Genomic DNA, 13579 nt, shown 5'->3' with positions numbered 1-13579 from the left:
ATTCCCATCTCAATCTTCTACAGTTTTGTACACTGAAGTTTTGTACATTTGGTTTATTCTTCTACCCCTAGGTAGCCTCAGTTCTCTTTCTGATTTTACTTCATTCTTCTCCGTGTACCCTTGAAAAAGGAAAGACTCCTAGCAACAGGGACTTCATCCTCTCAAATAATGTATTTCAGTGCTTCCTCCTGCTACTTACATGTTTTTCCCCAAATATCTAACTCAAGCCATCATTGCTATAACTGAAATTCACTTCTTACCCAACTGCAATATAATTGGTGCATATTTCCAAGGTCTGTTATGTATGCTCTTGGGGAAACTGAATAGGACAATTCTGTGCAGATACACTGTGAGCTGCAAAGGTTCTTCCACTGAATAGAACAGTAGGATCTCCTTCCTAAATTCTCCTCTTTTCATGGCTCCTTCTCTCAAGTAAATCACAAAATTCTTTTTACCTAGTATTTGTATCATAAAATGTACATTTTCCATATGTATTTGCTGCTTGGGGAAAAGAAGAGAAGCAAAGACTAAACAGCAAAGGACAAGATTACAAAACTAGAAGTTTATAAACTCTCACATAATATTACTATCTCTTCCTATGCATTAACTTTAGATTTCCTCTCTACTGTTCTAATTTACATTATATGGGCTGCATAACTACACTGGTTTAGAGTTCGGCCTCTTTGTTAATATTTGGAGGCCTTACATTTATTCAGTTCCAACTTGCTCCCAAAGGAAACCGGCTATTTATTTCAGCAAATGTATTCAAGAAATGTAAATCCAGCAAGAAACAGAATAGTTGTGCATAATGTTATATAAGTTTAGCATAACTATTCATTTCACTGTCTAAATCCAAGCTTTTTTTTTTCTCCTTGTGGGATTCACAATTATAATATTTATAGATAAATAAGAATAGATTCTATGGAAATAATTTCAAAGCTTTTGATAGCTCACGGTAACCAAATTCACGGTAACAGTAAATTCAGCACAGTGTGTAGTAAAATCTTACTGCAGTAACTTCTTCTTGATACTTAGGAACAATACCAAAATATTACAGGGTTTTTGGGTGTTTCGGGTTTTTTTTTTTTTTTCCATTTGAGAAATGCAATTTACTCAAGACATAAGGAAGAAGTACCATCCTCTAAATTTCTGAATTGCATTGCAAGAGCTCTGAAATTTGCTCCTTATTCTCCAACACCTCCTTTGTTTCACATGACTAGCCACTTCATACTGCAGGACATACCCATTCTCAGATATAACCATTTCTCTCTTTCCTCACAAGTCTGTCCATTCTACTTAAAGAGAAAGGAAAACAAGTCTCTGGCAGGCCAAGTGTTTTTATAGACTAAGGGGCCAGAAAGGATCACTCTGACAATCTAGTTTAGCCTTTTGTATAAAGGATAGCCTGAAACTCATCCTGGTTTCAAGCTGAGTTGCAATTAAGGCAAATTCTATATCAGTGTTCCTCCAGGTGAGTATTCAAATGGTTGGCTATTCTTTCCCATGTAAAAGATCAGTACCTGACTCAGGTATGAATTTGTTTGGCTCCTATGTCCAACCTCTGCATCTCACAAATACCTTTGTCTGCCTGACAAAATACAGCTGACTCCAATGCAAATAACAGACTACACTGTGTTACCTAAAGAGCATTCCTCCTTAAGTGCACCCCTGGGACAGCTCTAACCCCCCCTTACTGGAGCTGGCTGACACAAAGCTTCTGGCAACAAGCATGCCATCAAAACATCTGCTGTGACCCCCTTGGAAGTGCCCCCTGTCCCACACCATATGGCCATCGCCACCGAGTGGTACCCAAGGCCACAACCCAGCTCTCATCACTCCCTGTCCTCTCTGGGGACGCCAGACACTGACAGATAATTTCACACACCCTTCACACTTCATCAGCAGGGAAGACAGCCTGCTGCAGCGAAAGGAGACACGCCAAACATGTCCATGTTACAAAACACTCTGTCCATGTTGCTTTTAAAAAAACCTTCTCATGGAGTGTTATATACACTGAAGGAAAGGAATCTTTTTGTTCTTTTGTCTAGCACTGCTATTGCTCCTCCCAAGCAGCAACTGCTTTCTGTGTAACTGGGTGTACATCTGGGGCTTTGTCAACACAACTATGGCAGTTGTGGGTGCGAGGAGAAACAAATAAAAGACAAACATGGTCACAGAAACACAGTAAAAACATTACACAGCAGATCAAACTTCCTACTGACTTAAATTTTTGCGCCAACAAAACTCTTTAACTTTTGATCTTATGACAGGACAGCATATTAAAACAAAATAAGAAACTCTCCCCCAAGGTCAAGTGACAAAACCTGCTACTATTAATCAGGTAAATACAGCAGCAGCATTACTATTCACCAATACATAAGAACAGTAATGCAAACAGAGGCACAGAGAACTAAGACATATAGTTTCCAAGCAAAACCCTACCAACAAGTCAGTTCAAGGAAGAACATCTGCTATCAGTGATTTTCTTTCCCACAGCTACAAAATGACCATTTAAAGCCTCTGTTCATAGTTACCAAAGTCATTAGAAAGGCTCAAAGCCTGTGCATACAGTACTAAATGTCACTCCCACAGTGGATTCTGTGCAAAGAAAGCAGAGCTAATAGGAAAGCACTCTTGATAACAGCAGGAACACACCAGCATCTCAAAAAGACAGAATTGAAGATAAAACCAATCTACAATGAAAATTATATCATAGAATCATAGAAGGGTTGAGGTTGGAAGGACCTTAAAGATCACCTAGTTCCAGCCCCCCTGAAATGGGCAGGGACACATTCCACTAGACCAGGTTACTCAGGACCTCATCCAACCTAGCCTTGAACACTTCCAGGGATGGGGCACCCACAACTTTTCTGGGCATCGTATTCCAGTGCCTCACCACTGTCACAGTCAAGAGGTTCCTCCTCAAACGTGATCTAAACTTACTCTCTTTCACATTAAACGCATTCCCCCTTGTCCTATTACATGTCCTTGGCAGAAGTCCCTCACCAGCTCTCTTGTAGGGCCCCTAGAAGTACTGGAAAGCTTAGAGGTTGCTCTGAGGTCTGCCCAGAGACTTTTCTGCTCCAGGCTGTACAATCCCAGGGCTCTCAGCCTGTTCTCACAGGGGAGGTGTTCCAACGCCTTGATCATCTGTGTGACCCTCCAGCAGATCCATGTCCTCATTCTGGGGTCACCAGAGCTGGACACAGTACTCCAGAGGGGGTCTCATGACAGCAGAGTCATTACATCAGTTTGAGGCAAAGTCTTGTGGCTGTACATTTCAAGAACACTGCTGTGCAGAGTCCAGAAAGCCAAACATTAACTTGCCCTTAACAAATGTTTCCTCAGTAATGTCCTCTTTCCTTCTTTCTTGCTGTGTTTTTTTTTAAGAATAAATCATGCTCTTTTTTAGGAAACTTGAAAGGCAAATTTTCCATTTGTAGTAGGAAATGGCAATATGGAGACAAACACTTTCATATCAGAGCTTAATCACCTCCACTGTGCCCAGGTTGACTCATTATGAAATTAGGTGATCACACATTGCCCAAGAGCTATTTTTGCTGCATCTGCAGCAGCTAAGACACTGCACCACTTTGTCTGGCACTCCAAGTGTCCAAGCAGCAGATCTTTAGCTGCTTGACTCTCAAGCTGCCCTCTAACGTGTTTTCTCTTTTGGATTTACAGTATGGCAAAACACTGCTTAGATGCTTATTAAGCATATCTGTAAACTGAACAGGGAAACAATGTCCATATGAGGACACAGGCTATACTCACAAGGCTGTGCTTTACCCTCTACAGCTTGCAGAACGCTAATTTCCTGAAATGAAAGTGTTGCCGGAATCAAAGTATCTGCATTAGTGGCTGTCGGTTACATTTAAAGCACACAGAGATCTTGATGCCTTGTAAGAATTACTGATGCACAGCTTAAACTCCCTGGTACAAACCTCACTTCAGCCTCCAGGATTTCCCCATACATAACTTTCATCAAGAGTACAAAGTCTCAAAATGGAGCACCTGGAGATTGATGCTATTTTCACAGCTGCTCTGTGACACATGTGAACCCCAGGAATGTTTTGAGTGATTTAAGTCACATCACCTGCTGAAAAACTGCCCAGGTAGGTGCAGTTGCCTTTTAACTCATCCTGAAAAACCAGACCTTTAGCCTTAGCTCTGGTCTACGGGTCAGTGCTTTGCTTGCCACACTTAAATTAGCTATAATACAGAAGTAAATAAATCTCACACACAGATTTCATTGGCATATCAGTGCCCTTCTTCTATGAAAGCTGAACCACAGAATCATTAAAGTTGGAATGGACTTCTGGAGATCATTTAGGCCAAGCCTCCTGCCAAGGGAGGGTCATCTAGAGCAGGTTACACAGGAACTCATCCAGGCACAATCTAAATATCTCCAGAGGGGAGACTCCACAACCTCTCCAGGAAGCCTGTTCCAGGTTTCTGCCACCCTCAATGTAAAGAAGTCCTTTCTTATGTTGAGCTGGTGCTACTTGTGGTTTAGTTTATAGCCATTGCTCTTTGTTCTGCCACTGGGGGCCACTGAAAAGAGTCTAGCGTCATTCTCTTGGCACCCTAATTTGAGACATTTATATGCATTAATAAGATCCCCTCTTAGTTTCTTGTTCAGATGAAACAGGCCCAGCTCTCACAGTCTCTCTTCCTAAGAGACATTTCAGACCCCTGATCATCTTTCACTGGACAAGTAGTTCCATAGTAGTAGTTTTTCTTGTACTGTGGATCCCAGAACTGGACACAGCACTCCAGATGTGGCACCACTGGGGCTGAGTAGAGGGGCAGGATCAGCTCCCCTGACCTGCTGGGCACATTCTTCCTGATGCACCCCACAAAACCATAGGCTCACCTGGCCACAAGGGCTCATCATCAACCTGTCATCCACCAAGACTCCCAGGTCCTTCTCAGAAGAGCTGCTCTCTACTAGGTCGGCCCCCAACCCATACTGGCGCTTGAGTTCTCCTCTTTCATCTGTGCTTATACAGAATACATAGTTGTGAATTGTGTTTGTGTGGAAAAAAGAGAAACAAGAAATAGAAGGAAGAATGTCTTTCCTGATACATTTTGCTGTGCCTGTACCAAGCAAGTCCAAAGACACCCTTGCTGATACTGTCATGGAAGTCAAAGCTTTTCTAGTCGAGTTCCCAGTGTTTTGTAACATCAACATACTTTCCTTTGGCAGTAAAGCCAACTTGCTTCTGTCAGACACACAGTTTTTACCACCAAAGACACTGAACAATCTGGTCAAAGACTGTACATATAAATACTTCTTAACTATTCACTTATTGCTGTGTTGCCCGGTATCAGTGCTGACCAGATAATTTGGGGTAAAGGATAGACCAGAAAAAAAGAGCTACAGCAAGAGAAAACAAGAAATAAAGCCAAACAGAACCCACACCACCAGTCACAACTACAGAATAAATAAATAAATAAATGGTGAGGGTACAGGTTCTGCTCCTACTGAATTCACTGGCCAGCTTCCTATTTATTTCAATTGGCCTGATAAACACATGCATCCCTCCAGCTCCTGTCCTGCCAGAGAGGAAGCCTGGCAGACAATCCATCAACATAAGCTACAAAGAATCAGCACTAGCACTGTGAAAATTCAACTGCCATTCAAAATAAAATTCAAAGCTAGGAAATTACAGGAAAAGCCTTCCAGCAGCTTAACCTGCGGTTGGATATACAGCAACAGATTTAATTTAAAGCAATCCAAAAGCTACTAAGTGTGCTCTCTATGTAAAATTTAACTAACAGAACATTCCTGTAAAACTTTAAATTCTCAATTCTCTTTTTAATTTTGCAAAGACAATACTACACAAACACTGTTAATCATATTCCTCATGTTTAAGGTCAGACCTGAATGGAATGGACAACCTGTTTCCATACACCCACATCTAATTCACCACAGCTATATTTTACAGAAAAATGTAAGGCAAAAATCTGAAGAACTGGTTATATTTCAGCTATACTCTGGTGGAAGGGACAACTGATATTCAGTTATTTTCCATCTTGAAATTATTTGGCTATAGATCAAATTAATTAACCTTGCTGGACACACTGCAAATTCCCCTCTCTGTGTAGAAATCAGAGATAGGAAATGCTCTGTGTTGTACCAAAAAGCAGTTGTACATATCTGAGTTCTCTCCTGTTGATTTACTACATTTTGTACTGGATAAGATCTACTACTGGGCTGTTGGGACCTTATTTGTGAGTTGGTTCTGTGGTTTGTTGGTTTATTTGCTAATCTGGGATTTTTGGTTGGTTGGAAGGCAGAGGGAGCCAAGCATCCCCCCTCCTTTTTCAACAATGGTACTTTGAGACTGGCGCGGTTATTTTTATGTCACACAGAAAAAAAAAAAAATGGTTACATTTGTAACTAGTAATTTCCCCGGACAAAGTTAACAGCGTTGTTCCTAAAGATCCTGACCTCTGAGCTGACATCCAAACCTAAAACTAATTAGAAATGAAAGCTGATGAGAACTGACTAATGAAAAGAAGCTTCTAATCCTTTAACTTGTTTTCAGGTGGCTTCTTTACTTGTTTTTTTTAGTTTGCTTTTTTTAAGACTTTGATTTTAAATTTCATTCTTGATGCAGCTATTTTCTACAAAGATTAACCTTTGATTAATATCTCAGGATGCCCAAACCTAAAGCAAATGCACAAGGATGCCTGGGATTTGTTATTTGGGATCTTGAAAAATCTGAAATCTACCAGTGTTATGTTTTCTCCTGAGTAAATAGAGTGCTTCATTTCTATGCTTCATATTCAATTTCTCCCTAAATCAAACTTAGATGAGCTTTGTAAACAGGCTAAAAAACAAACAAAGCCTCTTCTGTTTTCCACTTCCAGAAAGTATAACTAACTTCTATATATATGTATACACACAGATTTCAGATATAGCATAATGCTGAAGGTGGTGTGAAAATGCTGTAGTGTTTTAAGGACTGATGAGAGACATGCAAGTGAATACAGCAGAGGAGAAACAAAAGCTGAAAGTCCACTATTCTCTTTGACTACCTGTACCTTCTTAAGATTAATATTTTGCTCCTGTAACACTAACAAGTTTAAATGGCTTTCAGTGGTCCTGCACACATGTAATTGGATACAAGAAACATGAACATTTGATGACTGGAACAAGTGGATTTCCCATCTCCTTATATCACAGGAGGAATAAAAAGGAAAAAAAAAAAAAAAAAAAAGAAGAGAGATAAGAAAAAAGAAGAAAAAAAAAGACTACAGGAGATCAGCTAGTGTATTTCCTAGCTTTAAGCCTCAGCTGATGGAAAATAACAAGACCTTCCAAAAGGAATTTAATTTATCCAGGTGCTTTACTATCTGGGCAAACAGTAATGAATGTTTTTGTCTCAGAAATTCCAGTAACATCATTATTGCTCTTATACTCTATGAGGTCTTGAAGATTTTTTGTTAATTTGGGGTTCTTTTTGTTAGGCTGCTTCTTTGTGGTCCTTTTGGAGGTGGATTTTGTTTTAGCTTTTGATTTGTTCTTTTCTTTTTTGGCTTTTTGTGTTTTTTTGAGATGACCTCAGACCCCTCCACCATCACATTCCCACTCAAAAGAGAGCTATGCCCTATTCGTGACTGCAATATATGGAACTATCAGTGCAGACACTGCAGAACATGAGAATCCAACATCCACATAAACAGCAGCTGAAGTCAACACGTTTCAAAAGGTGGCCCTGTGTGTGTACAAAACCAAGTCAAAAATAAGTAAACATCTATTCATTTTCCTATTAGCTCCAATGGTTACATGTGCCTTGTTAAAATGGTTTAAGATGCCTTGTTACCCCATGCCAAATAACACACCTGCACAGAAAGCATTAAATAATAAATAAATAACTCCAAAAGCCTTCCATGAGTGAAAGCAAAGATCTAAAAGAGAGTAGTGAGGTTAACAATGAATGTGTCTTTTAAATGCCATTCTGCCTGTAATATTTCACTCATAAGTGCACCTGTAAGTAATCTACACAAAAATACTTACAGAACAAATGCTGACCCAGCACAGCTGATTAGCAAGCAGCAGGGTCTGAGTAGCTGAATGATAAGAGCTACTTCAAAAACAAACTAATGAGTTTCAGGTAACTAGACTAGATTAAGGGTGTTGCTACTTAAATGAAATGAAGAATAAGAGTGGGTCAGCAACATTGACAGAAAAATAAAAAAGCATTTTGAAAGCATTTAAGTTAAAAAGACAGAACAATGTAACAGCCATATGGAAGTGCTTCCTAATTTCATTAAGGAATGCCAGTAGTACTCTTAGAAGAACTGACAGCCCCGTTAACACTTTTTCAGTTTAAGTGAATTCAGTAACAGCTTCTGAATGACCTGATTCACCTGAAAACTTCACTAGCCTGACCCAACAGCTGTGGCACAAACCCTGCAAAATTGTAGAGCTATCCAATAGTTTGGGACTCCACACCTTTTCCACACACCTTTAATATTCAGAAACTAACAGAGACCATCAGGTTGATTTTCTAGTCCCATGACTGTCTTGATTTCTATCACAGAGTTTTGTGAATTAGGTGGCAAGATAATGCACTATAGATACCAAGCAGAGCTCTAGTAAAGGGACATTTAAACATTCATTGGCATGTGTACCTGGCTGGAGGTCATTCACTGAATGGCAAGCATGTCACTGTTTCACAAAATACCTTTGAATCCTTAGTGTCAGATAAAAGGGAACATCAAGGAAAAAGTTCAAGCTCCAGGCATTTAAAAGGGATATGGTGACAATCCTTTCAGAGGTAACTCGTTTACAGCCAGTAACATTTCCAGAAGACACAGAGTAAAGCAAGAGACAATCAAGCTTGCAGAATGATGGAAGAGCATTCAGAGCATATTGCTGCTTCCTCTTGTTCTCTTGGCTTTAAATTCAATGCAGGATTTTATAGTCCCTTTGCACAAAGAGATGACTATATATTTTCTCCATCATTCTGAAGCAGTCTTTGTCCTATATGTTGTGGATCTGTCTCTCATGGCTTATAGATGACCTTGCTTCAGTGAGATAAAGGCAGCACACCCGTCTCTGAGCAAACCACGTCCTAACCACCGATACTGAACACAGTGGAGTCCAGGAGTGCATTTGACTCAGGGCATGGACAAGTGGGGACAGGGAAACCAACTTCCACTGGTAGCACAGGCTCCCTGTCACTCAGAGCAAGCTCAGCTCCAACATACCCTCAGCGAGGCACAGGACAGAGCAGAGGGACAAATAAGATTTGACACTTCTTTGCAGCCCCTCCACCTCCACAAAGCAAGACACTCACATTGGGAGCTGTTGCATTATAAACTGAGGAAGATATCCTCCTTCTGCATCACTCCACTTGATAAAACCAATACTGAGCCACACTTTAAGGACTGTGCAAGGCAAGGATTGATTAATCACATCTGGAGATGAGCAAGAATCCAGGCCATGATGCAGCAGGCAATGTAAAACGTTCACTGTGAAAGAACTCAGCCTGGGAAACTGGCACTCTGCCCTTCTCAAAATCTCAAGTGGTATTCAGGGGCAACCTTATTAGAGGATGCTGCAGTACTTCCACTGTTAAGCAGCCACAAGCACGGCACACTCAGCTCCCAAAGTTCATGGTATTAAAATAATAAATTAGAAACACTTGTCTCTCTGCAGAAGTGCCTGCGGCACAGTGTGGGACAAGCAGCAGGAGGCAATGACAGTGCAAGAGAAGGGTACAAACAGCAGGAGAGAAATGTCAAGGCTGTCAAAGGATGCTCCAGATAAACAGAGCTACTCTTGTCATGAACTCACAGGCTGTAGTGTGACATCATTATGAGCCTTCTACAAGAGCCTTGCCTGTGAAGCTTCCGTCTGACCCTTTCACACAGTGTGCAGGTCTCTGTGGTGGAACCTTCTGTGAGACTTTTTAAAGGTTTCCTTCCAAAAGGAAATGAAAATATTTTTTCCACTGTGCAAGACATAAATTTCAACTCAATCCCACTTTAAATTCTATCTTGTCACCCATTCTGAACTATGTTAAGCAAATCAACATAGTTCTGAAGTCCACAGCACGGTGTTCTAACTGTAGTATGGTGATTTTCAACTGTGCTCCAGCTGTGTGACTGAATAATGTTCAAAGTCCCTGAGCATACTAGTTAGCACAGCAGTTCTCAAATATCTACTACTTGAACATCAATCAGGTGAGACAGAGAGAGATGTACAATCTAAGAACTTACTCTAACTACACTGACTAAAATTACCAAGGCCTACACGGCCCTGAAATTCCACTTCAGGTATCTAATATTATAATATTCTAAAACCTGGGAGTGTTTTACTCTATCCTGTATCAATAAAAGAGTAATTTTTGAGCAACTTTAAAAAGAGAAACAAAATAATTAATAATTCTCAAACATAGCTGATGAATCTTTCACAGTCTCCCCACCATAAACACAGTCGCATATTGCTATACATAATACTATTTATAGTATTGAAGGAAAGGGGCAAGGCCCAGAGTGCTTCAATGGCCTCAAAAGGGTTTCATTTGTAAGCTCATGTTCAGTTTCTAAGAAGTGCCATGCTCTTCATTGATGAGCTTTATACTATTTGGACACTTAAATACCAATCCCAATGAAGCAAACAGATGGAGGAACTACTGGTAGCTACTTTCTCCAGAAGAAATCAGGAGGCTCATTGTAGCTATCCAATTTTAAAAACCTTATTTCTGAGTTCCCCAAGTGGGATACCAGAGTTTAAACGGTGGAACTGCCAAATAAATCTGCTCAGCATTGAATACTTTTGAGCAGGCTAATTCAGTTGCTAATGAATGTCTGTAATGATGACATGGGTCCTGATGAAGAACCACTGTGCATTTTACAGGCACAGCCTGTACAACCAACTGATCTGTAGGCAAGTAGCAGACTTTTCTTCAGAGAATCAAGCTTCCAGCATCCAGCTGGACCCTCTGGTATGAGAAGGCCGTGGGTCACAAGAAAACTGAACAAACATCTCCAATCTTCAAATCCAACCAGACATAACCAAAGAAAAAGACAGGCAAGTCCTGGAAACTGAGGACATATGGTAGCCCTAGCCTTGTGCAATGTCTATCAAAGACAACTAGCTTATAATACAAACAGCAATGCTGGTACTTCCACAGAGACAAATTTATAGAATCATAAAACGTTAACGGGTTGGAATGGACCTTATAGAATACCTAGTTCCAATCTTCCTGCCGTGGATAGGGACACCACCCACTAAATCAGGTTGCTCAAGGCCTTATCCAAGCTGGTCTTGAACAGTGTCAGGGTTGGGGCACCCACAGCCTCTCTGAGCAACCTGTTCCAGTGTCTCACCACCCTCACAGTAAAGAATTTCTTCCTACTATCTATAACCTAAATTTCTCCTCTTTGAATTTGAGCCCATTACTCCTTGTCCTATCACTACAGCTCTGGATGGAGAGTTCCTCTCTGGCTTCCCCACAGGCCCCTTCAGATACTGGACACTTGCTATGAGGTCTCCACACAATCTCACAGCAACCTTTTCTCCAGCTTGAAAGGCCCAATTTTGTCAGCCTGTCCTCACAGGGCAAGCCCTCCAGTCCTCTTATCAACTAAAGCCAGCTTTTTGTTTGGCCTTATTACATACTTAATAATCACTTATTGTATGCCAGAGGGCATAATGTCACAATGAATCAAAGTTCACCCATTAAAATCTCACCTACATGGTCATTCCCTCTTTCCCCCAAAGCAACAGTGTGTCTCAAAGTCCACATCCACACACTGTCAAATACACATTTCTGGCAAGAATACCTTGAGTGCAGCTTTACCTGTTAGCAGTTCTGACCATATTCTGAAGTTTTGAAGAATCAGAGAGAAGCATGACTTTAAAAAAATGTATCATAGTGGAATGAATTTAAACATGCTCTTAAAATGCTAGCCGTAAAAATGCACTGAATTGTTGAAAGTATGCATTCTGTTAAACTCTGCCCTTCCTACAGATCTTACTAGTAAATAAATAACAAGTTACCTCAATGCAGCAGCTGGTGTCTGTGCCACAACAGAGTAGAAAAGAGCAGAGTCAGTCAGAATTCAGCTGCTGTGCCAAAAAGATTTTTATACAGCCTTAAAATCATGTTATAAAAAGATAAAAAATATTTACTGTTTATAATTGTGTCACTGAACAACAAATTGGACCCAACTGAATTAGACTGTGCAAACACGGAGTGAAGAAGAGGTGCCTATTCCAAACTGTGTGCAAGCCCTTGGATAAGCCTGTGCTTAGTACAGGTGCTCCATCCTTTAGTCACGTAATAAGGTTAATGATGCATATTAATAAAGCTCACCTCTCGGGTCTCAAGAATAGTGCCAATACCACAATACTGTTGGATAGCTTGGGAAAGCCAAAGAAACCCCGAAAGCTTTGCTGTGCAGAACTTAAGGGCAAGGCAGGGTGCAAGGGTGGCTCTAGGCAAAGCACAGGGCAGGAGCGGGGAGCCAAAGGCACTCGGGGGATAGATGCCAAGCCGGGGACCCCCTGCCCTAGGGGACAGCCAGGAGATGCGGGACAGCCAGGAGATGCGGGACAGCCAGGCGACACCGCAGCGCTCTGCCCGGCCAAGCCGAGGAAAGGCGGCAGCAAAGCGGAAAGCACCCACTGAACCCGGAGGGCTCGGGGTTTAAATGACAATTTGGACTGCAGAGCGGGTTAACACGGTACCAAACCGCTGCACTGAGCCCGAAACTCAGCCTGAGCGGGGCGGACACACGGCGGGGCGGTCACACGGCGCTGTTCCGCAGCTCGGGGGCTCGGCGGAGGCAGGCTCGGCTCGGGCGGGAGGCGCGGCCGCCCCGCTCGCCTCCCTGCCTGCCTGGGCTGCCGGGCGCGCTGGGGCGGGAGGTACCGTACCGGCGGGCAGGAGGCATTCCAGCGGCGTGAACGCGCGCTCCATGGCCCCGCGGCACGGGCAGGCACACGCCAAAGGCACGGAGAGCCGGAGGGGACCGGCGGCGGGGGGGCAGGCGGGGAGCAGCCGTGCCCCTTCCCGGTGTCCCCGGGGAACGCCTACAGCCACACGGCCGCGGCGGCGGCTGCGCCCGCCCTTGCAGGCGACAGGCGGCGGCGCTGCCCGGCTACCTTCGGCCGCGCGTCCTCCTACATCCCCCGGCCGGGACCAGGGACCAGGGACCAGGGACCGGGACCGGGACGTGCTCGGCACCGGGGCGGCACGGCAAGCCGAGGGAATCGATGGCCGCCGCAATCCGTTGCTCGGCCATCAGCGGGAAGGAAAGGCGGGACACGTTGATTGGCAGCGGCGGGGGCCTATGGGCCTGCGATGAAGGGGCGGGACTAAGGGAAGGCCCCGCCCCCACAGCGCCGGTGCGCGCCTGAGGCGGGAGCGGGAAGGGACAGGGACGGGGACAGGAGCGGCAGGGAGGGGACCGGGAGCTAGCGGAGCAGTACCTGGCCTCTCTGGGCACCTGAGCAGTGCGGATCCCGGTACAGCGGCTCTGGGGAGGCCGGGAAGAGCCGCGAGCACCGGCGGCGCTATACCGAGCGCTTGGCTCGGAGGGAAAGTCCTGA

General features: G+C 43.2%; 1 protein-coding gene across 2 annotated transcripts in view; it reads right to left on the bottom strand.

The window, feature by feature from the left end:
- Positions 1-13206, bottom strand: part of TPK1 (thiamin pyrophosphokinase 1) — a 302955-nt gene extending 289749 nt beyond the window's left edge. The window contains exon 1 of one of the 2 annotated variants that reach the window (XM_059478894.1): positions 12905-13206. In XM_059478894.1, the coding sequence (XP_059334877.1) occupies positions 12905-12947 (43 nt within the window). In that variant the 5' untranslated portion in view covers positions 12948-13206. Of the gene's footprint in view, positions 1-3774; positions 3916-12904 lie in introns of those variants that run through there. The other variant, XM_059478901.1, reaches the window with a different exon arrangement.
- Positions 13207-13579: the final 373 nt, after the last annotated feature.

Source organism: Ammospiza nelsoni, chromosome 1, assembly GCF_027579445.1.
Source record: "Ammospiza nelsoni isolate bAmmNel1 chromosome 1, bAmmNel1.pri, whole genome shotgun sequence".
Taxonomy (NCBI): Eukaryota; Metazoa; Chordata; class Aves; order Passeriformes; family Passerellidae; genus Ammospiza; species Ammospiza nelsoni.
The sequence above is the reverse complement of the archived record's forward strand: the minus strand, read 5'-3'. Positions and strand labels throughout refer to the sequence as shown.